The sequence below is a fragment of the Erpetoichthys calabaricus genome, chromosome 3 (assembly GCF_900747795.2).
Source record: "Erpetoichthys calabaricus chromosome 3, fErpCal1.3, whole genome shotgun sequence".
Taxonomy (NCBI): Eukaryota; Metazoa; Chordata; class Cladistia; order Polypteriformes; family Polypteridae; genus Erpetoichthys; species Erpetoichthys calabaricus.
Genome location: NC_041396.2, coordinates 251348570 through 251376052, shown reverse-complemented (window position 1 = coordinate 251376052; position 27483 = coordinate 251348570). Strand labels below are relative to the sequence as shown.

The following is a 27483-nucleotide window of genomic DNA, read 5'->3' as shown; positions in this document are numbered from 1 at the left end:
TTCTGAAACAGGATTTCATTTTATTAAAAAAATTAAAAAGGACCAACCATTCAGGTATGTTTTTCACATTAATAAGATTTACTCCCTGGCACTATGCAATCTCATAACTCATCACGTCTATGATGTACATAGATATACTGTCCAGTGCACATCAAAAGTCTGAAGGTACTCTGTTGCAATACCCCCAAACCACCTAAACATTTCTGAAATGAATTCATAATACTCATAAAAATCCACCTCCTTCTGTGTTCATCAAAAAGCAATTACTAGTATCTGATTGGCTGAGACTGATATTTATTTCAGCAATGGCTGCATTCTCCAGAAGTTCTGTAACTGGGGCCAGAGGAGTCTGGCTGATATTGAGAGTCACCTTCACTCCTCCCATTAAGCACAACATATTAAACAAGTATCAGTCAGGAGGAGGCCGGCTGGAGTTGGCCCCGATGCACATAATCCAAGGCAGTAGCAATGGTCCTCATATCCATTTCAATACTCCGTGCCCAGTTCTCTACATCACCAATTTCCTGAAGAAATGAAATACAGGGATATGGTTACAATCACATGTAACTCGGACAAATTCATCAGGGATGCTTCAAGTCTAATTTTAAAAATACACACAGGCCTAATCAAAGGGGTATCATACTCAAAAGCAGTAAGCTATCTTAAATTTGTTTTGCTTTTATGCAAATATGTAGAAGATGTGTCGTTTATACTGTACGAGAACAAATTAAGATCAAAAACAGACAGAACTAATTCAAAGAGAGAGGGTTCAGTGACAGGGTTAGAGTAAAAGAGCAAATCACCAAGCCATGGGAAACAAAAGACAATTGAAAAAAAATAAATAAAAAACTTTCACACAATGAAGGCGAGGCCCATGAAACATTGTGATTAGAGATTAATTAGAATATACCACAAATATTATACTAGCACTAACATTCTTTAGGCTAGAATCATGAAGGAACGGAGGACTGCTAATACAACTGTCATTTGACATTCAGCTGTAGAGTTGTGAACAAATGCTGTTATTACTATTATCACCACATATCAGTGTCCCTGTGAAAAGATTAAAAATGCGGATGATGGGGATTGTTCTAGCCTATTCAAACCTAAATGGTGCATGTTTCATGCTACCAGTTCAGACAGAATAAACTTTCATCACTTTTTGCTTTAAAGCACATATTCAAAGTAGCCCCAATATGCTTGTATTGCATCGAATTTATAGACTGTGCTTCATACTGCTAATTTTGAGCATGATCTGCGAAACTCTGGCTTTACCAAACTATTAATATTGGTTATAAAACTGAATCCAGACTGAAAGGCATGATGGTTGATTAGCTGCTGCTAGTTGCAGTAGCAGAGGGGGGGGCGGTGATGCTTTGAGACTAACATGAAGGAACAAAAGGATTACAAATGAGCAAATTTTAATCAGCTCAGCTTGTGAGAAATGACTGGAAAACAACTTGATCCCAATCAGCTGGGCAGCTTACGAAGCCTCCTTACAAAATTGTTTGGAGAGTTTAGTCTCTAAATAGGTGGACATATATCAAACACTTTGTTGGAGATTATCATTCCTTCTACAACATCTATGAGTTTATATTTTGGAGAATGGGGCTGCTTTAACAATCTTCAGTCTCATCAAGGAGAACTGGCAATCAAAAGCAATTGCAAAATAACACTGAGCTGTGGTACAACTACTAACCAGAAGAGGGCAGCATTTAACAGGTAACTAATGTGCAAAAAAAAAAAAAACAAACACTAGCAAACTAGAAACAAAAAGAAAAGAAAATTAGGAAAATTAAATTAAATTAAGAAAATTAGGTTCAGATGGAATTATTAAAAAATTCTGAAATCCAGCACACTTATTATATGGAAATATAAATAAAAATGCCTACTTGTTAAACTGTTTTATCTTTTTTCAAACTGTAAAAGTAAAAACTTAAGATTTGCTTATTTTGTTTGTTTATTGAAGTGTGGCACTTGACAGTCAGACTGTATACTGAGTTAAACTTTTTTGCTCTTGACCTATCAAGAGAAACAATAGTAAAAACAATTATTAATATTTATTGCAACTAAAATATTTTATTGTGCAACCACTCTTCTCTAGCTGACCTGACATCATCATTATCATATGAAAATTCCATGAAGGAAACCATTTATACTCCCCGTCTCCTCCCAGAATTACACCTATTGGAATATGCAAATCAATATAAATAGCCCTTAAGCTCAGTGTTCTATGAAGCGACAATGGCAAAATCACAGGGGAAAATATAAGAATTTTAGCGGATAACAAGTGGAGGCAAGGAAAAACATACTATTTCCTGGTTTAAACAGTGGTATAAACAACAAAAGGAAGTTGATCGAGTGACTGGAGTTTCTCCGACACTCTAAGTTCAACTACACAAAGTTGCACAATGCCCGAAATAAAAAAAAAAAAAAAAGTCAGATATCAAAGTCGCCGTGAAAAGGTGAGTCATAGCCCACCATCTCAGAGTCATATGGAAGCTTATTAGGGTACAGAGAAAAGACAAAAAATAGGAACACAGTGGCAAAAAAAAGCTTGAAATGTCAAGTTTAATCTCAAAATTTCCACTTTAATCACCCAGTTTATTTTGTCATTAAAGTAGACCATCATAAACATCATCTTAAAATTGTTTAATTTACTAGTTTCTCAAATCCCGTTAAAATAATTTGTATTGTATGTGTTCTTCTATGTGTTCTGTGTGTGTGAATCACTACGTGCTTCTTAAACGAGCTTTCTCGTCCTCTGCCAGGACACAGAATCAATTACATTCATGATATTACAGCTCTCTGAATAACTTAAATACTGAGCTGTATACTTGATATCATTTTCATGATGATAGGAATTAAAGCATGTTACTAAACATGGGAATACCATGGCGCAGTGATAGTGACAAACTGGCACCCCATCCAGAGATTGCTCCTGCCTCACGCAAGATGCTTGCTGTGCCGTGCACGACCTTCGATGAAATAATTTATTGCAGCATTACTGTCTCTTTCAAATGTACTAGCCTCCTATTCCTGTCCTTCCTTTTCTTGTTCCAAGTACCCAATCGTCACACAATTAGCTCTGTAGATGTCAAGCCATCTGTAAGCTTAGAAGGCCGATTCTTGAAAACTTTTAAGGAACATTGAAATATCTTTGTAGTACATGTTTTAATTATTCTATCCATCCAGTGTCACACCAGCCCCAACAAGAATACAGCGTGAGGCAGGAACAATCCCTGAACGGGGCGCCAGCTCATCGCTAGCGCTGCGACACCATGTCCTTACATGTTTAATTATTAACAATATAGATTATTTAAGTGATGTAAAAATTTTATCTGTACAATGTAAAAAACATTTTGCTGCATTTCATCTTAAAAATTATATTATTATATGTAAATACGCGCTTTATAAAGTGGCTCAGGTTGTGCAATATTATAACTGTATTGCAAGTGTACAGTGAGGTAATTGTACTTATAAGTACAAACAGTTCTACAAGGAGGACTTGATGGACTGATCGAATGCATTTAGAGCTCTTGGGATGAAACGGTTTCTAAACTGCGAGGTCCCTACAGGAAAGGCTCTGAAGCGTTTGCCGTATGGGTGCAGTTCAAATAGCACATGGCTGAGGCAGCATGTGCTTGATGCTGTATACCGATAATTCTCTTTCCAATTACCTGCTGTAGAGCTGTGATTCCACACTCGGATACAGTGGGATAAATACTCTGAGTGGTGCAGTGACAGGAACAACGCTAAAGCAGCTATGGTATTTGGAATAGTTTGGCCATTCCGTGGACCATTATATTATTACAGGTTAATTACAATCAGATGCCTTAAACTAATAAACAATATGTGGTTAATTTCAGTGTATTTGAAAAAGCCGCGTCAGGGATGTGGATCTAAAAAAGTAAGGGTAACCACGCTGGAACAAAAGCACTACTTTGACGCCGGGTGCCGCCAGTTTGCAAAACCGAGCGGAGAACTTGCGTACGCCAGGGATTGAACTAGCGTGAAAATGTGCATGGCTTTATGCCAAGTTTAGTTTTTATACATCGTGATGTGAGCGTGGAAACGGGTGTACGTTAGATTTTTGTGCATACATGCCATTTATACATGAGGCCCCAAGTCTGTAGGACAGGCTGGGTGTGGTATCTCTTCAAATCCACAAATTATCAGAGCAGCATTTGCAACTCATGCAGTATGAGCAGGAGAGACAGTCGACACCTATTCTTGCCACTTGTGTGATTAATTACTCTGCAACATAAAAAATATTTTGCAGTAAATCTTGGGAGCACTGCTTGGACCTTCAATTTCTTTGCTGTTGGAGAATTACCATGATCCCATGGTTTCACTTGTTATTTGGGCTCAAGGGCTTAGTGATGTATCCAAGTTTCATCTTCAGTTAAGAGATGGGTGTCAAATATCTTTCAGTCTGATTTAATTGGCTCCAGATTCTCCTTATAACAATGAATCTGATAATGCATTATTTTAACAGTAAACATTTCAGGTATACAACACGAATATTTATTTGTTCACAAATTGATTCGGCTGACCAATAACTAATTGCTATAGTGTCTGCTATTTGGTCACCGACACTGATGGTTGGCTAAACTTTGGGTCATCTTCGAGAGGAGTCTTCCATGACAAAACTCGGCAGCTGATCTCTTAAAATTTGATATGTGAAAGGGGCTAGTCCTGGTATGAACCAGATTGAATCTCCCATGCATACTATTCTGTAACTTTAGAAATTTAATTTTTTTTCAGCATTCCTGACATGGTTTCAAAGCATATATAACACTCCATACCTCAAGTACTAGAAACCTATATGTAAGTGAACAGTAGCTAATCTTTGGTTACTTGCAAAATGAGCTCAGTAGAATATCCCCTTTAGGTTCTCAGAATATTTTGGTCACCCCTTGTATATGCTATACCTCTCCATTAAAAGACAATGAACAGGGAAGATGGAAGCAAGTTAACAAGGGACACAGGACTAGCTAGGCTGGGGAAGAATCCACTTAGTAGTCTATGTGGGCTACTACTAGAGGATGATGGGTCATTAGCATATTATTTGTTATCTACAATTACAGACTGACTTTAGTATATACACTGAGCAGAGGAGGTCAAGGAGGCTTCACAACTACATTTTCCCAACATGTGTTATTGCATGGTGGGAATGACAGGAGATCCTAGACATAAGTGTACAATGATTCAACAGCTTAATTCTGTTGCTGATGCTGAAACTGGCCTGACTTTGGGTTTTCTTCAAGAGATGTCCTGCCATGATGGAATTCTGCAGCCTATCTGCTGGCTATGGCATAAGATGTCCCGATACATGTTGATTGGGTAAGAATGAATCATTGAAGGGGTATTATTTGTTATCATTGGGTAAATGCTATTTTTTTCTAGACTACTTTTTTTGGGGGAAGAGAAATAATGAGCAAAGTAAACCCACAGCTTCAATCACCCACATACTTACCATTAATAAAAGTCTGGGCAAATAAAAAGGTTTAGTCTGAAAACAACATATTTAAAACTTCTGACTGTGTTTACTTTACAGAAGGATAAAAATGCCTGTGGCACAGATTAACAAGCTTTGCTGCCATCAGCAGTTTGTATTTGAAACAAATCCTTTCAAATGTATGCAAGAACATACTGTATATGCAGGGAAAAAAAAACAGGCCGTAATTTACATTTACATTTACATCATGTAGCAGACGCTCTTATCCAGAGCGACTTACAACAGTGTTTGTTAGTTTTTTTCGCATACCCCTTGGGGTCAGAGCGCAGGGTCAGCCATTGTACAGCGCCCCCTGGAGCAATTACAGGTTAAGGGCCTTACTCAAGGGCCCAGCAGAGTAGGATCTCTTTTGGCACTGACGGGGATTCGAACCGGCAACCTTCGGGATACCAGCGCAGATCCTTAGCCTCAGAGCCACCACTCCGCCCAATTTTGATGGTACATTAGTTTTTGATCTTTTATACATTACTTTGTACTTCAATAGTCTTAACAGCTAACAACTGATCACTCTGGTTTCAAACAGATGAAAGATATTTATTCTTTTTACTATGGTATGGCTCAAACGATATACCAATGTAAAAAAACAACAATTCTACAATGGCAATGAGCCGTCACACTACAGGTGGATAATATAAAAGAGTCATGTAGGTAGTACTATTATGTTTTTTTTTTTCCTGGAAAATTTTGCAGTGACAAGCAAAGGTCTCAAGTACCCAGTCAGTAAATGTGACCATATGACTCAGGATTTAATATGCAGCTGGTTCTGAATGATCAAGAACTGCTTCTCATTGCATAGAAATCTCACAGGGAAAATTGATCTCAGAAATAAGTTAGCAACAATAGAACAAATAACTATGAGTCATCAAATGCAGTAGTCAAAGGTATTTGCAGCTCTCAAGTTTTACTCAATACATTTGCAGCGAATGCTATTGTACTGAAATATGACTCATACTTAACATCAAAAGTGGGCAATAAGCAGTTACCAGTAACAGTCTTGCAAGCACACTGTATTATCAGGTAAGCATTCAAATTAGACTGCTACAGACCCATTATATCCTACAAGCTAACTGTGTTTGAAGATCACTAAAATATGAAACTCTAAAAGCAGTGGAGTCTCATAAGCCTCAAAATGTAACACACTGATGTACTACATTATTTGGCAAGGCTGCAGTACTACCCTTCTTAAAATGCACGGAAATTTCAATACCACAGTTGTTAACAGAGCTTGCTCCACTCTGAGTAGAGGAAAAAGTCAGTTAAGCTGTAAAGAAGAATAGATCACTGATATTTAAACACACAAATTAGATATTCTTACCTTTAGTGCCTGATTAAAATTCTCCACCATACTGATCCATTGAGCAGTTTGTTTAGCAAACTGGCTAGCCTGGATCTGCAATGTTTTCACTTCATGATCAAGTTTGCGCTGGTTGACATAGGCCTGAGCCACTCTGAAGAAATGGAGAGAAGAAGATTGTTTATTTGAAAGGATAATTGTATATTCCCTGCAAGGAACATTGCAGAAGACTAAAAAATTTACAAAAAGGTGAAAAAAAAAAATGCAATGTACTATTGCATAATATTTTGCCACGATATAGCCTCAAGGCATTGTCAACTTTTTTATATGTCAATAAATGACACACAGCAAATATAAGCAATGCTGCAGAGACTTCCAAACAAAAGCACAATCTGTGAATATTTTCCTATTTAAACCAATTATTTTGGCAACCTACAAATAAGAGTGGCCTATCCAACTCCATTTGATAGGGACAATATTTGGCTAGTGTACACTAAATTTAAAACTTACAAAATTATATAATCTAAGACAAAGTGAAAAACAAGAGAACTCAGTTGAATAAGCTTGAAAAATTGGCTGTAGCGTTCACAAACATCTCTGAATTCTTTGTTTGCTACTGTCCTGATTCTCCAACATTCATTGCTGCTGCAACAAAGCTCCACAAGCATAAGAAAACAAGGCTGATGTATCTGAAAATGACAGCGGATGCAAAGCATCAAAATATCATCTCACCTCCATTGTTATCTAATATCGAACATTTTTTTTTTTCTTTTAAAGAATTTGAGAACTGGATCAAGTTCAGGAAATACTTTACTGAAAATGCAGAAAGACAACCGTTAACACATATTTCATGGCAATGTATGCTTGTATAGATAAATAATTTTGTACACACATTTACATAGTATTTAAAATACAGTGGAACCTCTAGATACGAGTTTAATTCGTTCCAGCACTGAGCTTGTATAGCGAATTTCTCGTATCTAGAACAAACGTCCCCATTGAAAATAATGGATATCCAGTTAATCCGTTCCGCATCCCAAATATATTAACATAAAAATCAATTTTCCTAACAAATAACACTGATAAATTATATATACTGTAGTCTACCTTTAATAAATAACACTGGTAAATAATATAACTGATTATTAAAAGAATCAAAACAGGTGTCCAAAGTGCAGTAGAGCATTCAATAAATCTTTAATCCTTAAAACAGTTGTGAAGTGGAGGTTTAAAGTACATAAGAATAACAATCCTTTAACACGAGGTTAAAATGTCAACAGGAAGCAGTCTTCAAAAAACAGATGACAATCCCCGGTGCTTCTTCTCTGTTAGCATCTCACCTGCTTCTCCCATGCGGGCTCTGCAACAGGCGAGACACTTAATGCAGCTGACCTTCTCTACACCGTCCTGCTTCAGCTGTTTGGCTCGCCTGTTCAGCTACACGCGAGCCTGTACTCGCTCGCTGTCTCACACCGACTTCCTACTGCTGCGGATTCCTGCCTCCTCCTGCAACCTCCGTTCTCTCTCCTCTCTTTTCTTTTACTTCTTCTCCCCCTTAACCGGCTCGCACTTCTCTATATATGCGGGGAAGACATGGCAGCTGCTAGGGTTACCACTTTTAATACAAAAAAATAAGGGACGCATACGTATTGATTCAAAACGGGACGCGCAATTTCATTCTCAAATACTGGACGATTCTGTATTTTAAAGGACGGGTGGCAACCCTGCCCAGCCCATCAGCCACAGGACAAATCATGGATGTGGGCAGTTTCCCACCTGTGCACTTAGGTGAGAAACGCAGACACCGCAGATCGCCCTGCGGCTCGCTACAGCTACCACGCCCCCTCCCTAAGCCGCGAGCTATACCCACAGCCTGGCTCGTGGCTCGTTACGTGAGCCAATGCTCGTATTTAGATCTGAATTTTTCGCTCATACTTTCCTCGTATTTTGAATTTCTCGTATACAGAGGTGATCGTATCTCGAGGTTCCACTGTATTAAACACTAATCTCAAATATTGTGTGATAGCACTACTAACAATAAGTCACAGCTCATCTCACAAAGACTCTCCAAGACTTACACTTAGATAATGTATAGATGTTTCTGCTATATACTATAACTGAAAATTCCCAGTCTAACTATTGGGATTGCCAAGAAATAAAATTTGTTGTGGAAATATTGTTTAGTTAGGAGTATTTTTAGTTGTAACATATCTCTATTCACAAAAATGTTTCAGTCTAATTTCAACTTTAATTTCAGTAAACTATAAAGGTAAAAAAGGAATGTGCAATACCTAACATTTGTGAAAAAATGTATTATATATTATTATAACCAGAATCACAATGCAACCCAAGTATTGCCATGATATTGTTTTATCAAAGTTGTTGGTTTGAGCTGCGGTGATACAGGCAACAATGGACTCAAGGAGACTGAGCTGAACTGATTTCACCAGACCCAGACACGCAATAAACTTGGGATTAGCATCCTAACTTTAACAGATCTAACAGGACCAGCATTGTACATGGAATCTACCAGGACTCAAACTGTAAATACTTTGCTGTTTGTGCTTATAATAACATAAAACTGTTTGCAAAGTTCAGTAGCTATATTTTAAAATGAAAGATTACCAACTTTCAAAATCAGAGGGCAGTACACTACTTCTATGTGATAAGATGATGTAGAAGGAAAACATTACAGAGCAGTCTATAATTTACACAATATAAAATCATTCTTTGAGCTTTTATTTCTTTTTACATTGGAATCAAGCAAGCCAAGGTGACTTCACCGTTTTTCCTACTGTTACATAAGGGGAAAAAGAGTTCCACATCATGAACATCATGTTTAAGTCTTCAATCAAATGCTGAAGACATTTACTACAAAATAAAACCTCAGGTGTTATCTGACATTTCTACAATGATACACTCACCCAGACCTGTCGTGGCGCCATTCAATCCCAACTTTGCTTCAGCTTATTTTACATAGTCTATTTTTGACCCCATGTTAAAAGTTACACTGGCAGATGCTTGTTCTGCTCAGACGCAGAACCACTCTTGTGGTGTCATATTCAGAAAAAAATATATTAATAGCCAAGAGTAGCATTATCTTTCAATGTGGGAGAGATTTACTAACTTACAAGTTAAAACAATATGCTTTTAAGAATGTATCAAGCATCTTGAAGCAATCCAAAGCCCTACCTTAAAATGGTTGGTTAACAAAAATCTGTTTAAAAAACGTCTGATGACCTTGTATTGAAATTGGTAGTCACAGGTGTCGCTCATTAAAGAAACTGTTTCCATGAAAAGGCTCCAGTGTTCACAACCTCTTCATTTTTCACTAACCAATGCAGGCATTGACAAAAGGGGACAGAAAACTTAAAAATGTAAAACTTCGAGTAGAGGCTATGCATTTCTCTCATATCTCCCAAGCTCAGTGGATAACAGATTGTTTTCAATGTACTTATGATACCAGCCAATTAATAAACCAGAGCTGCTTCATCCACTGTACCTATGATGCACAGGAGTCAAGGTGCTAAATATTAACACTTCAGGCAGGAGGCCAGAAGTTGAATAGAAGTTTCTTGGCCAGAATATGCCTACCGAGAATGCAAAAGGAAATGATTCACTGCTGCCAAGTTTTTTAAGGAAGCTATGGGCCCATTTTATAACAGAATAACTTGTATAATAACTTCCAGAAGAAAATTTAATTAATTTTAAATCAGAACAACCTTCATTGAAATTTAGCAAAGTTCCTTGCAACAATACATAGCCAACACTTGTGGCCCACTCTGGTGTAGGCCAATTCACACCCTTACTTTGAAACTACTCACCATGGAAAACTGCATGCCATGCCTTTACATGCTCAGCAGATGTTCCTTACAGTAAGGATTTAATTTCAAGCAATAAACTCCACTATGCATCTGGTAGGTTGGACCCAAGGTCACATAGTATCTTTCCTCAAGCGGATTATTTGCGCATTTCTTGTCACTTTGTAAATACTTAATTTGATGTTAAAACTTTTAAATGTGTATGCTTTAGTTATATTCACTGCACTAAAATTCTAACCATTCATTTGCAAAACACATATAATCCAATAAGAACTATAACCTAGTCCTGCAACACTTGGGCTAACATTCTGTCCAAAGCTGGTTCTTGCCTTGAGGGAAAACAGACGCATACACTTACAATCCACTTACATTAGTTAACTCTTTGAGGGCTGAATATTTTTTTTCAAAAAAATAGTTTCTGAAAAGCAATGGTTTCACACAGAAATCAACATAAAATGTCTGTTGCTGAATGCTGTGGCAGCCAGTTTGACAAGAATGTGCGGCAAGGCTTGCTGCCAAGCTGTCTTCACGTGGCTGTGATCACAGTTTCTACCACTTATCATTGTTAAGTGGCACTCCTCCCTGGTGAACATTGCCATAGGCATATTAGCTACATGAACCCATTCAGCACCATGATTAGCTGGGAACCAGTCAACTGAAGCTGGAACCTCACATTCGTTTTCGATCAGTTGCATCAAAATCAGAGTCTGACAAGTCATAGTCCAGTTCAGAGATAATAGGCCAAACGTCATCCATGCAGTAGTTTGCTTTATGCATTCACTTTGTTCAATGCCATTTTTGCTGTTGTTTGCACCTTGCTACTTACACAAGAGCAGGAAATCTCAGTCAAATCAATGAAGCTAACCTTCCTTCTAGCAACGAGAGTCCAGCTAAAACATAACAGTTGGTTTTGTCACAGTTTACAGTCGATTACCATCGTCAACTCCTCCTTTTGACAAAAGTCGACATCAGCCCTGAAAGAGTTAAACCCTTCTTAGCTGATGACATTACTTATCAATCAATCTAGCATTCATGTCTGTAAAATGCAGAGAAGACAAAAATAAAAAAAATAAACCCACACACCCAGTTCTCTGTGAGGCAGCAGTGCTAACAATGTGGCCCACTACCTATGTGTTAGTGTGTTAGTAGATTATTTTAAAGTTGTATTAAATTTTAATTGTCTTTTTTCCCCACAATACATGTGTGAACTGAATGGTATAATCTAAATTTAAAATGGTACATGCCTGACATAAGAATAGTCTAAAAACAAAATCAACTAATGATTTACTTGTATTGCAATTTACTGAATGCCATACAATGTTACAAATAAAATACTTAAATTAGTGATAACCCAGTAAACCTGATTTGTATTTATAGCTCAAATAGCTAGCTCAAAACTCTGAAGAGTGACACATATTTGATCCTAATCTTAGAGTAGTAGGAGTGAAAGCATTTTTCCTAATTAAGAAAACTACTCCTAGCTTCACCAGAATTTAGAAGAGATCATTAACTGACCTAACTCACTAAGAGATACCAGAAAATGGCTTCAGGGAGAGATCGGCATGCACATTCCCCAGAAAGGATAAATGTTTAAGAAATACTGGACAACAATGAACTCATAAAAAGATGTCAGTTACACAGAGATGGAATATTATTCCTAACAAATCTTGTACATTACGTGATCGTCCATTTACACAGAGACCATTTGATGTCGGCCAAATTTAAATTGTAACATTATGCATAAAAATGTCACACAGATATTCAGAGCTCTGCATTTCACAAACCCCAGGAGCAGGTTCAAGAAGGAAAGCAAAGTCTCCTGAGGCACTGGAAAAATACAGCCTCACAGAAGGTCAGAGGAGATCCCAGAGAGGGACATGTTACTGCACAGTGGAAGATAACAGGGACACTGGAACAGTGACTGTGACTTTAGAAACAGCACCAGAAGAGTGGTGACTTGTTTCAGGCACTGCTAAATAAATACACCTGTTAAATAAAACATGGCCATTACTGAACTTTATTCTCATTAGGTGTGCATCTCACTCTTTCCATCTCTGTGTTCTTACAATATTATTTAAGTTATTGCAAAGTTGAAACAATTACATGCAGCTTAAAGCAATATCCTATGTTTTTCTTCTTCTTCTACTTTTATTGTTATATCTTTGTAGCACAGCCTTAGTGTTAAATCAGAAAACTACAAAATTACACTTTCCCCACAATCATGTTTGAAAACCACATCTAAATAATTCTCTGTTTTCAAATTTGCCATCAAATTTAAAAAGGATGTTGAAGTAAATGTTTATTTCCTCTTACTAAGCTATCTTATATGTAGCCCCTGAAGCACCAAAAAGCAGTGACTTTTTAATTTTGTGCAAACAAGACATTATGGGCACAAGTAATATCTTGAGACTGCGTGTTATACACTGTCCAAACAATATCTGAATATTGTATACACAAGATATCTTGGAGGATTCTTAGAAGCCCAAATGCTGAAACACTACAGTGAACCTGGACAAGCTGATACTTAACTGAAGAAGACAGACTCAAGGTTCCAGCAAGATCTCGTAGCCTACAAGGGGTGACGGGGTGCCCAGGTCTTTCTGTCCTTTGTTATGTGAAAGATAATAAAAGGGTTGTGAACAAGTATTTTTGTTGCTAGCTAATGGAATTTGAGCTCAAGGAAAACTTACAGAGCATTGCCCTGCTGACATGAATCTACTAGAGCCACAGTGACTACGGAAAATACAGGTACAGTAATCCCTCCTCGATCACGGGGGTTGCATTCCAGAACCCCCCACGAAAGGTGAAAATCCGCAAAGTAGACACCATATGTTTATATGGTTATTTTTATATTGTCATGCTTGGGTCACAGATTTGCACAGAAACACAGGAGGTTGTAGAGAGACAGGAACGTTATTCAAACACTGCAAAGAAACATTTGTCTCTTTTTCAAAAGTTTAAACTGTGCTCCATGACAAGACAGAGATGACAGTTCCGTCTCACAATTAAAAGAATGCAAACATATTTTCCTCTTCAAAGGAGTGCGCATCAGGAGCAGAGAATGTCAGAGAGAGAGGGAAAAGCAAACAAATCAATAGGGCTGTTTGGCTTTTAAGTATGCGAAGCACCGCCGTATAAAGCAGTTGCAATGAAGGCAGCAGCTCACACCCCCTCTGTCAGGAGCAGAGAATGTCAGAGAGAGAGAGAGAGAGAGAGAGAGAGAGAGAGAGAGAGAGAGAGAGAGAGAGAGAGAGACAGATAAAAACAAACAATCAAAAATCAATACGTGCCCTTCGAGCTTTTAAGTATGCGAAGCACTGTGCAGCATGTCGCTTCACGAAGCAGCTGCACAGAAGGGAGCAACGTGAAAGTAACCTTTCAGCATTATTAGACGAGCGTCCGTATTGTCTACGTGTGCAAACAGCCCCCCTGCTCACACCCCCCTCCGTCAGGAGCAGAGAATGTCAGAGCAAGAGAGAAAAGTAAGTTGGGTAGCTTCTCAGCCATCTGCCAATAGCGTCCCTTGTATGAAATCAACTGGGCAAACCAACTGAGGAAGCATGTACCAGAAATTAAAAGACCCATTGTCCGCAGTAATCCGCGAACCAGCAAAAAATCAGTGATATATACTTAAATATGCTTACATATAAAATCCGCGATAGAGTGAAGCCGCGAAAGTCGAAGCGCGATATAGCGAGGGATTACTGTAGCTTGATAAGTGAACATTCTATTTTGTGTTCAAGGGTTAACTCTAACCAGCAATAGTTTTTTTCTTTGCAAATTATTGGATAATTAGTGGACATTTAATATTCTGTCTTCCACTGAATTGCAAAGTGTGCAACATATATCGTCTTTAAGATGTTTTTTATCACACTTCACGCAATTTAGGAGAAAGTATTTTAAATTTAACAGACCCATGTCCAAAGCATACTTCAGTATAACAGTGACTCTCAGATTTGCAATTGCCATTTTATTATGTTGCACTGAAGTTGAACAATTGCAGTGTAATATTAATACGAGTTGGTTTAATGTTTATATGAGTGGGAAAATGTTATTCTGTAGCTTTATATTGTCCATAAGAGTTCAGTAAAAATTAAAATATGGGACAACCAACTAGTATAAGCCTGGTTATGATGGAGAGTTAATAATATGCCTTGAGTTTAATTGTGGTTAATTCTATAGTTCACACGAGTGCTTGGGCAAGTAATTTAAAAATAAAATTGGGTACCAAAAAGAGCAAAGGAAACCACTGCTTCCTTAAGCGAATTCTTGTTAATGATAGAACTTTGTAGAATATGTGAAGGATGTCACTACCCACAGAAATGCACCACTTCAACATCCGAACAGTGAACTGATGTTAAGTTGCAGACAATTCTTTCTGCACCAAGAAACAAAGTTCTTCATTTGACTCCTATACGTTTCCATGTTCAAATCACGATGTATAAAACCTAAACTTGGCATAAAGCATGCAGTAATTAAATTTGACATGTCCATCAATTGACAATTGTGTAAATTAACATGGTCTGGTGACAACATTAGCAACTGCAATCAGCAACACTGACATATCGATCCCATGACTAAAAGTCACATAATGTGACATCAAATTTATTTGATCACAGCCCACAACTTTTCATGGAAAGCCAACACTGGGGTAATAGAATAGACACTCTGGACAATAAAAACCTTAGATCTATGAAGATGTTAATTCTGCCCAGACCTCTGAAGACAGGAGCAGTTATTTTCGCCAAACAATTAGTTTGTCAGTTTTTCAATTTTGTTTATACACATTCAGAGAATTTATAGAAGGCTTATGACAGTTTATCCTATGGTACGGTGTAGGAAGTGCTGAAACATTCAGAAGTTGAATGCAACTTAATCAGTTTTATCTGTACAATGAGGATAATGTTTTTATTTTTGAAACAAAGTCAGATCTTTTAAAAATGGGAGCAAGAACACTAGCAAGCATAATTTTCTTTTTCAGTTGGTACCCTGAGGTCTCAAAATGACTGAGGGTACAGGCAACTGTGAGACTGATAAACATATCATAGTGCTGCAGGCATTGAATCAGATGCAGCCTGCATCTTGATCTATAGCTATGGCCAAGAATAGGTTCTTGCACTCAATGTGACAATGAGGTAAGTTTCATAATATGACATGATACATAATAACTATTGTTTTTCTTGCTCAATCTGAAGTAATTTGGGAAATCAGTAGGGATGCCCCCCATTCCCCAGTTACTCCTTCTAAGATGCATCAGGCACAATCCACTTTGGGGAAAATAACTAGGACACACTAGAGAAACTGTGTGTCTTATTTCACCCAAGAATTCCCAAGAGGAGCTGGAGATTTTTTCTGAGGTTAGGAAAGTCTAGTCTGCTGCTAATGTAGTCTTTACAGGGAAAGGAAGTTAGAAAATGAGAGAAAAATCAAATGGAACCGAGATCACACTTGTATCTCTAATCAACATGCAACAAGTCTCCACTCTCTGGTACCATGACCAGAGAGTATAACTAATCAAATGTGGAATTTACCTTGAAACTTCAGGAATCTTCCTTTCCCAAAAGGAACTGTTCAAAAAGCAACCGCCAATGAACTTAATCTAAAGTAAACCCTATGAAGCCTTCTGCATGACTGATGAATTAGAAACAGGAAATTTTGCTAACTTTTGTTATTTACTATTACATTCTGAATAACTTAATAAACAAATATATTACAAAGAAACACAACCAGAGCAGGTTAAGTATGTTCTTAATTGAAGGACTGTGCTACATTGATCAGACAGCCAAATCCTAACTTATCTCACAGACTACAAATACATATAGTCAAAGATACTGTTATTACTTTACAAGAATACCTCTGAAGAAAACATACAGAAAACATTGTTAAATGTACATCCCTCACTTGGTTAACAAACTGTTTTTTTTTTTGGGGGGCGGGGGTCGGTCCTCTGTGTTTTTATTTTTTACTCTTTTCACATCCTGTTCCACCTATACCAAAAATGAAGCCCAAGAGTCTTCCTAGAAATTCACATTCCAAGTTAGCTACTCTTTTCCAATGTTCTCAATTGTCTATTCATGCAAAATTACAACAACCCAACCCAATGGTATATTTTAATTAACTTGCTTTTTATTAAATGCTTTATTCTACTGTTCAGTAAACAGTATATATTTCTCACTTATAGTTTGTCTACATAAAAAACAGGATTTTTACCACCTCTAAAGAATCTCTATTCCTGAAAGAAAATGGCTTTGTTCTTTAAAAATCCAGGATGACTTCTCTTCATATGACTTTTTCAGCAATTTACAGTCACATAGTTTATTCTTAGTGAGTTGGAAGTAGTTATGGCATGGTCATGTCATGTGGTGGTCTGATATCCACAGCAACTCAGTCCAACTAGTTTGTGACCTGCTCCAACAATTGAAAAAGGGTTTTCACTGTGCCACGTGCAAGTGCAAGTTTCTCAACATAACAACAGCTAAACATAAATGGAGATCTGCATAGTGACTGGCAAATAAATAGCGACAATAAACGGAAACTTGAAAGTGAGAGAATATATAGACTATTATGAATGGACATGATGTTAATTTCCAATAATGCAAGGGAAGTTTTAAATACTTGTCTAAGTAATCATTATACTAAGTATATATTTATTTTATACAACTCTGTATATATTTAGTTATTTATTCATTGTTAATCTTACCTAATTTTTTTTTCCTTTCTTGCATCTATTTCTTTGATATCTTGTAAAGCACTTTTAGTTACAAGCTGTGTATGAAAATGTGCAACAGAAATAAATGCTCTTGTTGTAGTAGTAGTCCCTGTTACTACTGGGAGTTTAGTGACTCCTTCACATATGTATATACTGCAAAACTCACTAATAGCTCTCCCAGTGTTCTACTGCTCATCTGCCAGATTAGAAGCATGTGAGATGTATAAATTTGGAAAGATTTTTATGATTTTTTTTAACTAAAGAATAATAATTAAAAAAGGCCTACCCAACATTAAGGTGGTCCACCAATGCTTCAGTCAGAGCTGTAGCGGCTGCAATGGCCTCCCGCCTGCGCTTCTCTGTAAAAATAACAATCATGAATTGGGGAAAAAAGGGGCCTCTGTGAAGCAGCACAGACTAATTGATGAGAAATGCCTTTTGGTAACCTGCTCCTATTTGTAACTCAAACATGAAAGTGTCAGTGGCAGCCTGCCAGCCTCTTAACAGTCAAAAAGACCCGATTAAAGTCTGCACACAGAATAGTAATGAAAAGACAGCCTCCTGCAAAGTGCCTACTGCCATCACTCAGTGAATATCACTCTTCAAAATTCAGCACATAAATCACAAAGAAACCTGATCCTGTCATATGTTGGAATTGTTCATCTTTCTGTCAAAATCTGAGTATCTGGGTAATTAACCAATATAATCTTATTGTTTCTTATTGTTTGTTAGAGTAGAGCCGCTGCTCCTCCGCATTGAGAGGAGTCAGATGAGGTGGCTCGGGCATCTGATCAGGATGCCTCCTGGACGCCTCCCTGGTGAGGTGTTCCGGGCACGTCTAACCGGGAGGAGGCCGCGGGGAAGACCCAGGACACATTGGAGGGACTATGTCTCTCAACTGGCCTGGGAACGCCTTGGGATTCTCCCGGAAGAGCTAGAAGAAGTGGCCGGGGAGAAGGAAGTCTGGGCATTTCTGCTCAAGCTGCTACCCCTGCGACCCGACCTCGGATAAGCGGGAGACAATGGATGGATGGATGGATCTTATTGTTTCACCCTCATAAAATTTTACTTAGAAGATGAATTCTTCTAGTCATTAGAAGCAAGCTACTAGCATTGCAAGTTCCTCTCACACTACAGTATTATAATAATCCAAAAGTCTTTTGCTATTTTGACACACCTAAAAACTAAGTAGCTGTTCTTTGCTGTGTACACTCAAGGCTGAAAGGTCCCAGCTGCAGCACAAAATTATTTAATTATTTCATTCATGAACTTGGAAGGGTAATCTGATGCAGGGAAATTAATGTGTAGATCTAAGTCTACAGTATTAGTGCAAGTTATAAAGACACTGCCAGTTCTGTACAGCCTAATGAAGATTAAGAAAACATTTCTAAATGTGCTTTGAGGTTAGAACAATGTATTGGTATTAAAGTAAATATTGGAAGAAAAAGTACTATTGCTAAAACACACATAAAATTTGAACATTTAAATAATCTTGTATCACTTAATTATCACAACTACCTGGATTCACCTTGACAAACCAGATATTAAGGAGACAAACTAATTTTCTTTCAACGTTTGTTTTATTGGCGCCCTATTCAGGACTGTTCCTGCCTTGCCTCCAATGATTGCTGAGATAGGCTTCAGCTACCTCGAGACCCTCTCCTAGATAGGCAGGTTAGGAAGATACAGTAGATGGATAAATGGATAATAACACTCTGAACATTTAAAGGCAGTATTCTGTGCTTTGATGTGAACAGTCGTGTTTCTTTTTAAAATTGAATTACTCAAGATAATGCTTATCCCCAAGTAAAATATGCAATCAGTTTCATTTATATGCTGAAAAAATTTAGAAAAACAAAAATAATCATATAAATAATAGACAATACCTATAAACTCTCATTCTATACTGCATTTACTGCTGAGTCTCTGCCTTTAGGTTGAAGCTTTGGCAGTTGTCATTGCAAACGGTAATTGTTACACTGAAATATAGTGAAAAGATTTGATTTTAATCTTGAAGGTAAGACAATAACTTCACAGAACTCCAATGCTAAAACCAGCCCTAGTTCGGACTCCATGTTTAAATGGATCTGTGAATCATGACAATTAACAGGAAGTTCATGGGCAAGATATGAAAAGCTAATGTCAGATGACCTGTCAATCCCAAACACTCCAACTCCTAACCAATTATATATAAGCTTTGAAATGAATGGGCAGAGCAATGACAGGTGGTTGTTGTAAGGTTCAGCATATTGGTTATTGCTGACTTTATTTTAATCTATCATTTGGTGGTGAGAAAAATGTGGAAGGTATGAAATCCTATTTCCATAGCAAGACATTTCACATGGGGAAAAATTCCCTCGTTTCTAAAAATCCAATAACAATGACCTAGCAACCCTCCAATAGACTGACATCCAGTCCGGCATTGGTTCCCCTTTTAAATGTGATATTCTGGATTTCTGCAACCCTAAACTAGAAATGCCAATGAGAAAATGGATGACTAAATATTTAGTTTATTCTGTGCAAATTCAGAAAGTTCCTAATTGTACATTTTACGTTTCTAAGAAATTTGGTAAAATGCATACTACCTGCATATTACAATTTTTAATACTTGGTAGTCTGTTACTTTATTTTACTTTCATACCACATTTTGTCTTTTTGAATCATTGTTTTATAGATGGATGTAAATTAATAATTATCAGATATAGGTACAGTCATTCAGCAATTATGCAGTGAAGAAACCCAATTGAATATTGTATGTGTGTGTTCATTACCATGAAGTAATTTTCCACCTAGAAAATATTTCAAGTAATACAGAACAAGTATTTTTACTAAAGTCCAGAAGAATAAATTGTGACTTGTGTTTAACAAAAAATTATTAAACAGCAGAGAGAGAGGCAATGTGGCTTCATGGCCAAGGGCTTAGTTTCAAAACAAACTTGCTGGTTTGGTCCCTGCGACTAATTTGTAGCATGACTTTGAGGAAGTCCCACAAATAATATATACATTTTTTTCATGAAGATGCATTACACTCTTAGAATGCAGTGGAACAGTATTTACTGTTTGTTTTGGGAATAATAGATAACATAGAGCACATTTAACACAGAATGTTACACTACTATCCATATTACTAACCGAGAATGCTAAACCGGATGATGGACGCAGGCACATCCGGCCATGGGCCGTGGCTGCAAAAAGACGTACTGCGCAGGCGCAAAAAGAGTCCGCGAGAGTCGGCTGAGGAGCCGGGAAAGGCAGACAAAAGAGGGCGAGAGAGGCGGATGAGGGTCCGCGAGAGGCGCAGGCGCAAAAAGAGTCCGCGAGAGTCGGAGAAAGGCGGACAAAAGAGGGCGACAAAGGCGGATGAGGGGCCGCGAGAGGCGGACAAGACCACAGAAACAAGGAGTGAGCACATACAAAAAGGAGTCACAGAAATGAGGCGCAACAAGCACCGAAAAAAGGAAAAGGCACATAAAAAAGTAGTCAAACGCGGGGAAAGCACGAAACACATTGCACACGAAACTAGACACACCAAAACAAAAGAACATACGAGCGCACAACAGCAAGGCACGACCATACCCCCCCCCACCCTACAGGCACGTGACGGGACGGGACACACACCAAGAGGGGGATTCAACAAGCCCATGGAAGACAAAAAAAAAAAGAACACAAAACCACCCCACAGACCCTACAAGCAAGGGACGGGACACACACAAAGAGGGGGATTCAAACAAGACGCAGGAACACAAAAAGAAAGAAGACGCTCGCGCAACAACAATCTCCCCCACACATCCATAAGAAGTGACACCCAAAGCCACATATTCTAAAGTGAACGTCGACACCTTCACACTAGGCAGCATAGGTGTCGGCATAGGTGTCAGCATAGGTGGATGTCCTTTCAATAAAGCACTATTAACCGTTCAACTGCAGAAAAGGATACATATTAACAGTGAGTGCGATCCTCCTTATTACTTATCCATATTTCGCATGCTGAGAAAGAAACAAGTCATGAATACACGGTCACGGGTACAAAACGATTCGGAAAGGATAACGGGAACGTGCCCAAATGGACCGACACAATGAACGTAGACGCATTCAGCGCGCGTGTCAAAGTGCTGCATCGAAAGAAGCATGATTTCAAACCGAAAGAGCTCGCGTATCAGACATACAAAAAAGGGAGCGAAGAGACAAAATAAATGAACGGAGACGTGTACAACGCGCAAATGAACTGACAGAAAAAAAAAAAAGCAAGACGCGAAAAGCACCAAGCTCAAATGACCGACATACAAAAACGGACAAGGCTCGATACAAACAATGCATGGCGTAGACTGAAACGGACTTTGCGCAAAGCGGAGGCGAATAAAAAAAAAGAAAACAAATTGCGCGTCACAAATAATGGACATGCAACAAAAAGGCAATCAAACGCAAAAAGCAAAACATGCCCGTCGCGGACATCAACGCCACACACCTGTTAAACGCTTACGCCAAATGGCTGAAAACGCCTTCAATAAGGAATCCACTATTGAGGAAAATTCATTGGGATTAATGAATGTCATTTGCAATCATTGTCATTCACTTAACTTCACAGAAGAAACAACTGGCAATACAAATAATGAATTTACACGTTGTCAAAAAGGTCAGAGTAGACTGCCTCCTTTACATTCATATCCTGAATATCTAAAGAAGCTTCTAACTAACGATGTGCCTGAAAGTAAAAACTTTATGAACTGCATTAGATCCTACAATAGTTCATTTGCTTTTGCATCTACCGGAGTACATATCAGGCCACCAAAAGGCAATGGCCCATACTGCTTTCGCATATGTGGACAAATATTGCATCGCATTGGAACAGTGCACCCTGAAACAAATCAACAACGCAAATATGCACAAATCTACATCCTAGATCCAGATGAGGCAATCTATCAACGCATGAACCTTCCTGAAAACAAACAATGCACAGAGCTTATAATGAGAAACGTTACTCATGTCATAAACAATCACCCATTAGCTAAGTCTAAAAATGCTACATGAAGTTGAAAAGGAGGCAAATACAAAAGCAAATGCAGAAGGTATAGCAGCAACTACAATTGCTTTGGTCTTGATAAGGGACAAAGAACAAGATCCAAGACGATACAATCTGCCCGTCGTTAATGAAGTGGCAATTGTCTTTCAAAGTAAAGATGGTGAGCCTCCATTTCACAGAGATATTATTCTACATTTACGTCCTGATAAAAACAACACACCTACATTCCAACGCAATGTTGCCTTCTCACGTGTTCGACGTTCATCTGACGTTAGAGTTAAAATTATAAATGATCCATGCCAAGGAAGACTCATTCAAGGACAAGACACCATCTTTACTACTAATGTTGTATACATAGAAATATTCCAATAAAACATTAATATATGCCAAACACTCTTTGTTATTTCTATGCGCATCATCCAAAGCTGCACGCTATTCTATATCTAATTCATACATCTCACTCTTTGTCATGTCCCAACGCCAGGGGTTGGCGAGCGAAGCGAGCAGGGGGCGGAGCCCCCTAGTAGGACAGGACAGGAAAACAAAAGGTTAACTAAACAAGGATCTAATAAAGCATAGAAGGGGTGACCTTGGGTAAAGACATTGGTTGATCAGTGTTTGTAGTGTGTATTGGAAAACCCAAAGACGGTGAACCTTGGTGCCACAGATGGCAATCGCTTTAGCTATACATTTGGATTGCTTTGTAATCACTGGCTGGTGTATGCCCTTCAGAAGAATCTTGTTCTTATTAGCTTTCCACATTAGCCATATCTAACCTCAGAATATCTAAAGGTGTTTTATGTACTTAAAAGGTATATTGGCATGGACTGTTTTTTTTATTGCCCAGCACATTTTTAAATACTTCAAAAAGTGAGTTATTTTATAGTTCACATTAAATATAAAGACAAAGTTTTGAACGAAATGAGTTTGTCACAATGGTTACTTATCTTCTGTGACTTGTCTTTAGTAACTGAATGGTTTATATCTACCTTGAAAGACACAAAAAGCAATGAACCACAAAATGATGAGGAAAACAACTGGTTATGGCAAATGTAAAAACAAACAAACCTCAGAAGAAAGAACTATCTGTACTTGAAGCTTTTTAATGCAAAGAAGAATGACACAATTATATAAATTAGACTTGCATTTCTTATACATATTATTTTTATGTGTTTTTCAGATGCTGTGTGTAATGAAAACCTGCAACCATAAGTGATTTATATACTAAAATGTATTGGTTTTTAATTGTGTTTGTATACTTGTCAACCTTTGTCACTCTTTGATCTACCTTTGCAGTGTTTGTTATTTAAATATAAGATATTTTGTATTATTTACATTTCAAAACCTTTAGTGGAGTTCTGAAAATGGGCTTATGATCTTTTGTGTGAGGAACTTTGGGAAATTAAAGATTGGGTATTATAGCAATATGACATGCTAATTGAAAGCACCTATTACAGATTTCTAAAAGCAAAAAAATGCCCGTATTACATCTTGCCTGAAGAAGGGGCCTGAGTTGCCTCGAAAGCTTGCATATTGTAATCTTTCTAGTTAGCCAATAAAAGGTGTCATTTTGCTTGGCTTTTCTCTACATTCATAATGGCTAACACGGTACAACACCCTAGTACTACAAAAGGCATAAGGAATTGTCAGATTACCCACCAAAAAAGTGCATTCTAGGTTATGTATAAACACATCACTGCAATAGTGTTTTAGAAGTGTCCCGATTGGAGTAAATTAAAACGTAAAAGATTTTAAAAATACATATGAAAACTTCGATTAAAGAAATCAGTTGGACTGAAAATCAGCAGCTACACTTCTACTAGAACTACATGGACTGGTCTGGAAGAGTAAAATATCAAACTAAACCTGAGAGTCACAGCCAGGTGCAATAATCTCTTATTGTTCGGTTTTATATAAACGTATATTTTTTCTACTTATGAGTACTTTATTCCTATTATATGAAAATTTAAAGATGCTCCTAAATTACATGACAGTTTTATCACATATTAAGATTGGACAACATAAAATATACAAACATGGGTGGTAAACAAGGAATTTTGAATACGGACTCACTCTAGCCCGCGGATGTGACTTCCACAGTAGGCCTCACCGGGAACTAACGGATTTAAGGAGCAGAAATTCTTACCTTGCAATTCTTTCCTCTCATTCTGTTTAGCCTGGTGTTCCTTAAGCAATCGCGAAAGCATTGTTGCTTTAACTGTTAGACCGATTATAAATCCTGACGACAACAACGATCGCAGCTACACATTTAACACTACCTTCCCGGTGGAACTAAACTGCGCATGCGCGGCAAAGCTGCAGTCAGGTTTTAGAGCGTGCGCCTCTCTAGAGACAAGGGTGAGTTGAAATGCATTAGTTTATTTTTTTTTTCATGTTATAGAGTTGCTTTATTGTTATTTATTCATTTCATTAATTTATTCTAAGTTCATGCATGAAAGGTTATATTCTTAAATTGCTGAAGCAATGTCCATCCTTCCATTTTTCTAACCCTCTCTCTTATCCAGGGAAGGGTCGTGGGGACGCTGGAGCCCATCTAAATCTTTGTCCTCAAATGTAAATATATTCAAAATACTGAGTGGGACATACTGACTTTAAGTCTTTTATTTACAGTTTTATTTGTTTTTCTTTTTATTTGAACACCATAACTTTAATGGTTCTTTTAAAATTATTTTTGTACAATTTTAAATAAAAGAATTTCAAAGACTGTAAGAGCAGTTGGTAGAGCAAATTACCTAATATTTCTTTAACTACTAACATGATTTAACAGTCTACAGTGTAAGCACGTCTTAAATTTTTCTTAAATAAAGGCTGTAACCATCCACGTTGAATATCAAATTTCAAATGTTAAGGAATATTTGAATTCAGAGCAGCAGGATGTTACAACTTTTCTTATCACACCAAGGGCATGTGTAAGGAACCAAGCTTGATTACAGTATACTATATAATTAACAAATTTTAATTGCTTTAGATTCAATGTATACATTACAATGCAATTTTAGGACAATAAAAATAACACGTTATTGTTGCATACAGAGTAAAGCTGTGAAAACTTTATTATTGAAAATCAGAAAGTTATTCAGCAACGTGGTGGCTAGTTGTTAGTCATTTTAGTTGCATTTAGTCATCTGTTGTCATTCAGTTGATTCATAGGTTCAAACGCTTTCTGCGTGGAGTCTGTGTGTTCAGTATATGGATTGTTCACAGGGTACCAGAGTTTCTTCCCCCATCTTAAATATATGCAGGTTAGGTTGATTAGAAACTTTATATTGGTTTTGTATTGTCTCCCAGGACTGCTTTAAATTCTGTCTTCCTTCAGCGTTAAGTGGATTCAAAACTTAATGATGTTTTTAAAAATCTGTTTGTTTTCCTTTTGCTTTTTTCCGACAGTTGTCATTTATTAACAGAACATTGTGCTGCATACTGTGAAAATTGATTGTCGGACAATCTTATAGGGTCCTGTTCCCAGTCAGTTCCAAATTTTTGTTCGTGTGGATTTCATTTATTTTATTAAAATGATCACTTTACACCTTTCATACTATGTAGATCAAACAGTATTAATGATCAATGAAGTTTCTTCTGATATGGTGGTTTATAAAATAAAGATTGATTCTGTCATTTTGTTTATTATATATGTGTGTGTATTTATTAAGCTGTTTTTGTAACTTTACACACTCACCATTCTTGTTGATCAGGATGGTGGCATTGCAGATAGCATTGTGTAAGGGTGCAATATACAATGCATTCAGTAAGCATTCAAAATGCTAAAATCCTTTAAATGTTTTTTTTCCTTCATCAATCAATACTTAATACCCCAGAATGACAAACCTAAAACACAATTTTATTAATTTTATTAATTAATAATAATTATCACATTGACATATGTATTCAGAATCTTTGCTCAGTACTATGTTGAAGCATCTTTGGCAGTGATTAGAGCCTAGAGTCTTCTTGGATATGGCGTGACAAGCTTTCCTTTGATAAACTTTGACCTGTTTAAATGCCACATCCAGTTGATGGGAATAACAATATAAATTAGCATTTTTTTTTTTATTTCTCCTCATCTGTAAAAAAAAAATTACTAAAATTGTAATTAATGATGACATTCGTCATTAAGATATCTGTTTTGGTGGGTAATCCTGTGCAAGTCACTAAATATGCCTGTGTTTAGCTCTAAGAAAATATCTGTTCCTGTACCTATTTCAGAGTGTCTATTAATAAATAATTCTTTAAAAAAACAGAAAAAAAATATTTCCATATTCATTCTAAATGTAAAATAGCCGAAAATAAAAGTGACAATTTTGCAAATATACATACTTTAAAGGAATACTCCACCCAAAAGTTGTATCTTTTGTATTTTACTTACCCCATGTAATTTATAGTGATGGCCAGGGAAAAAAATTTAATCTCATGCTTTTATGCAGAATGGATTTAAAAAAATTTCTGATTAAACAAAAGTCATTTTGAATATATATAGATGGAAAGCAGGTCTTTGATTCCAATGTGCAGATGTATCTGAGCGTGTTCCATTTTAGTTCACAAGAGCACTTTCTGACAGTGATTTACCATTAGGTCCACAAATATTTTGACAGAGACAACTTTTTTGTAATTTTGGTTCTGTACATTACCACAATGAATTTTAAATGAAACAACTCAGATGCAGTTGAAGTGCAGACTTTCAGCTTTAATTCAGTGGGGTGAGCAAAACAATAGCATAAAAGTGTGAGGCAACTGAAGCATTTTTTTAACACAATCCCTTCATTTCAGGGGCTCAAAAGTAATTGGACACATTAAATAACTGGAAATAAAATTTTCATTTCTAATACTTGGTTGAAAACCCTTTGCTGGCAATGACAGCCTGAAGTCTTGAACTCATGGACATCACCAGATGCTGGGTTTCCTCTTTTTTGATCCTCTGCCAGGCCTTTACTGCAGCAGCTTTCAGTTGCTGTTTGTTAGTGGGCCTTTCTGGCCGAAGTTTAGTCTTCAACAAGTGAAATGCATGCTCAGTTGGGTTAAGATCAGGTGACTGACTTGGCCATTCAAGAATTTTCCACTTCTTTGCTTTAATATACAGCCAAAGCAGCCCAGGAGTTTGTT

At 37.3% G+C, this 27483-nt stretch overlaps 1 protein-coding gene across 1 annotated transcript; it reads right to left on the bottom strand.

The window, feature by feature from the left end:
* bloc1s1 (biogenesis of lysosomal organelles complex-1, subunit 1) lies at positions 1 to 24682 on the bottom strand. Its single transcript, XM_028798037.2, has 4 exons — positions 24512 to 24682; positions 17632 to 17704; positions 6837 to 6969; positions 1 to 524 (listed from the first exon to the last, which is right to left on the bottom strand). The coding sequence occupies exons 1-4, from the start codon at positions 24570 to 24572 to the stop codon at positions 414 to 416; spliced, it is 378 nt and encodes a 125-aa protein (XP_028653870.1). The 5' UTR covers positions 24573 to 24682; the 3' UTR covers positions 1 to 413.
* Positions 24683 to 27483: the final 2801 nt, after the last annotated feature.

Coding starts and splice junctions, on each gene's coding strand:
- bloc1s1 (XM_028798037.2), bottom strand. CDS start 24,572: ATGCTTTCGCGATTGCTTAAGGAACACCAGGCTAAACAGAATGAGAGG. Junction 17,705..24,511: donor TGAGAGGAAAGAATTGCAAG/GTAAGAATTTCT, acceptor TTATTTTTACAG/AGAAGCGCAGGCGGGAGGCC. Junction 6,970..17,631: donor GTGGACCACCTTAATGTTGG/GTAGGCCTTTTT, acceptor CCATTTCTTCAG/AGTGGCTCAGGCCTATGTCA.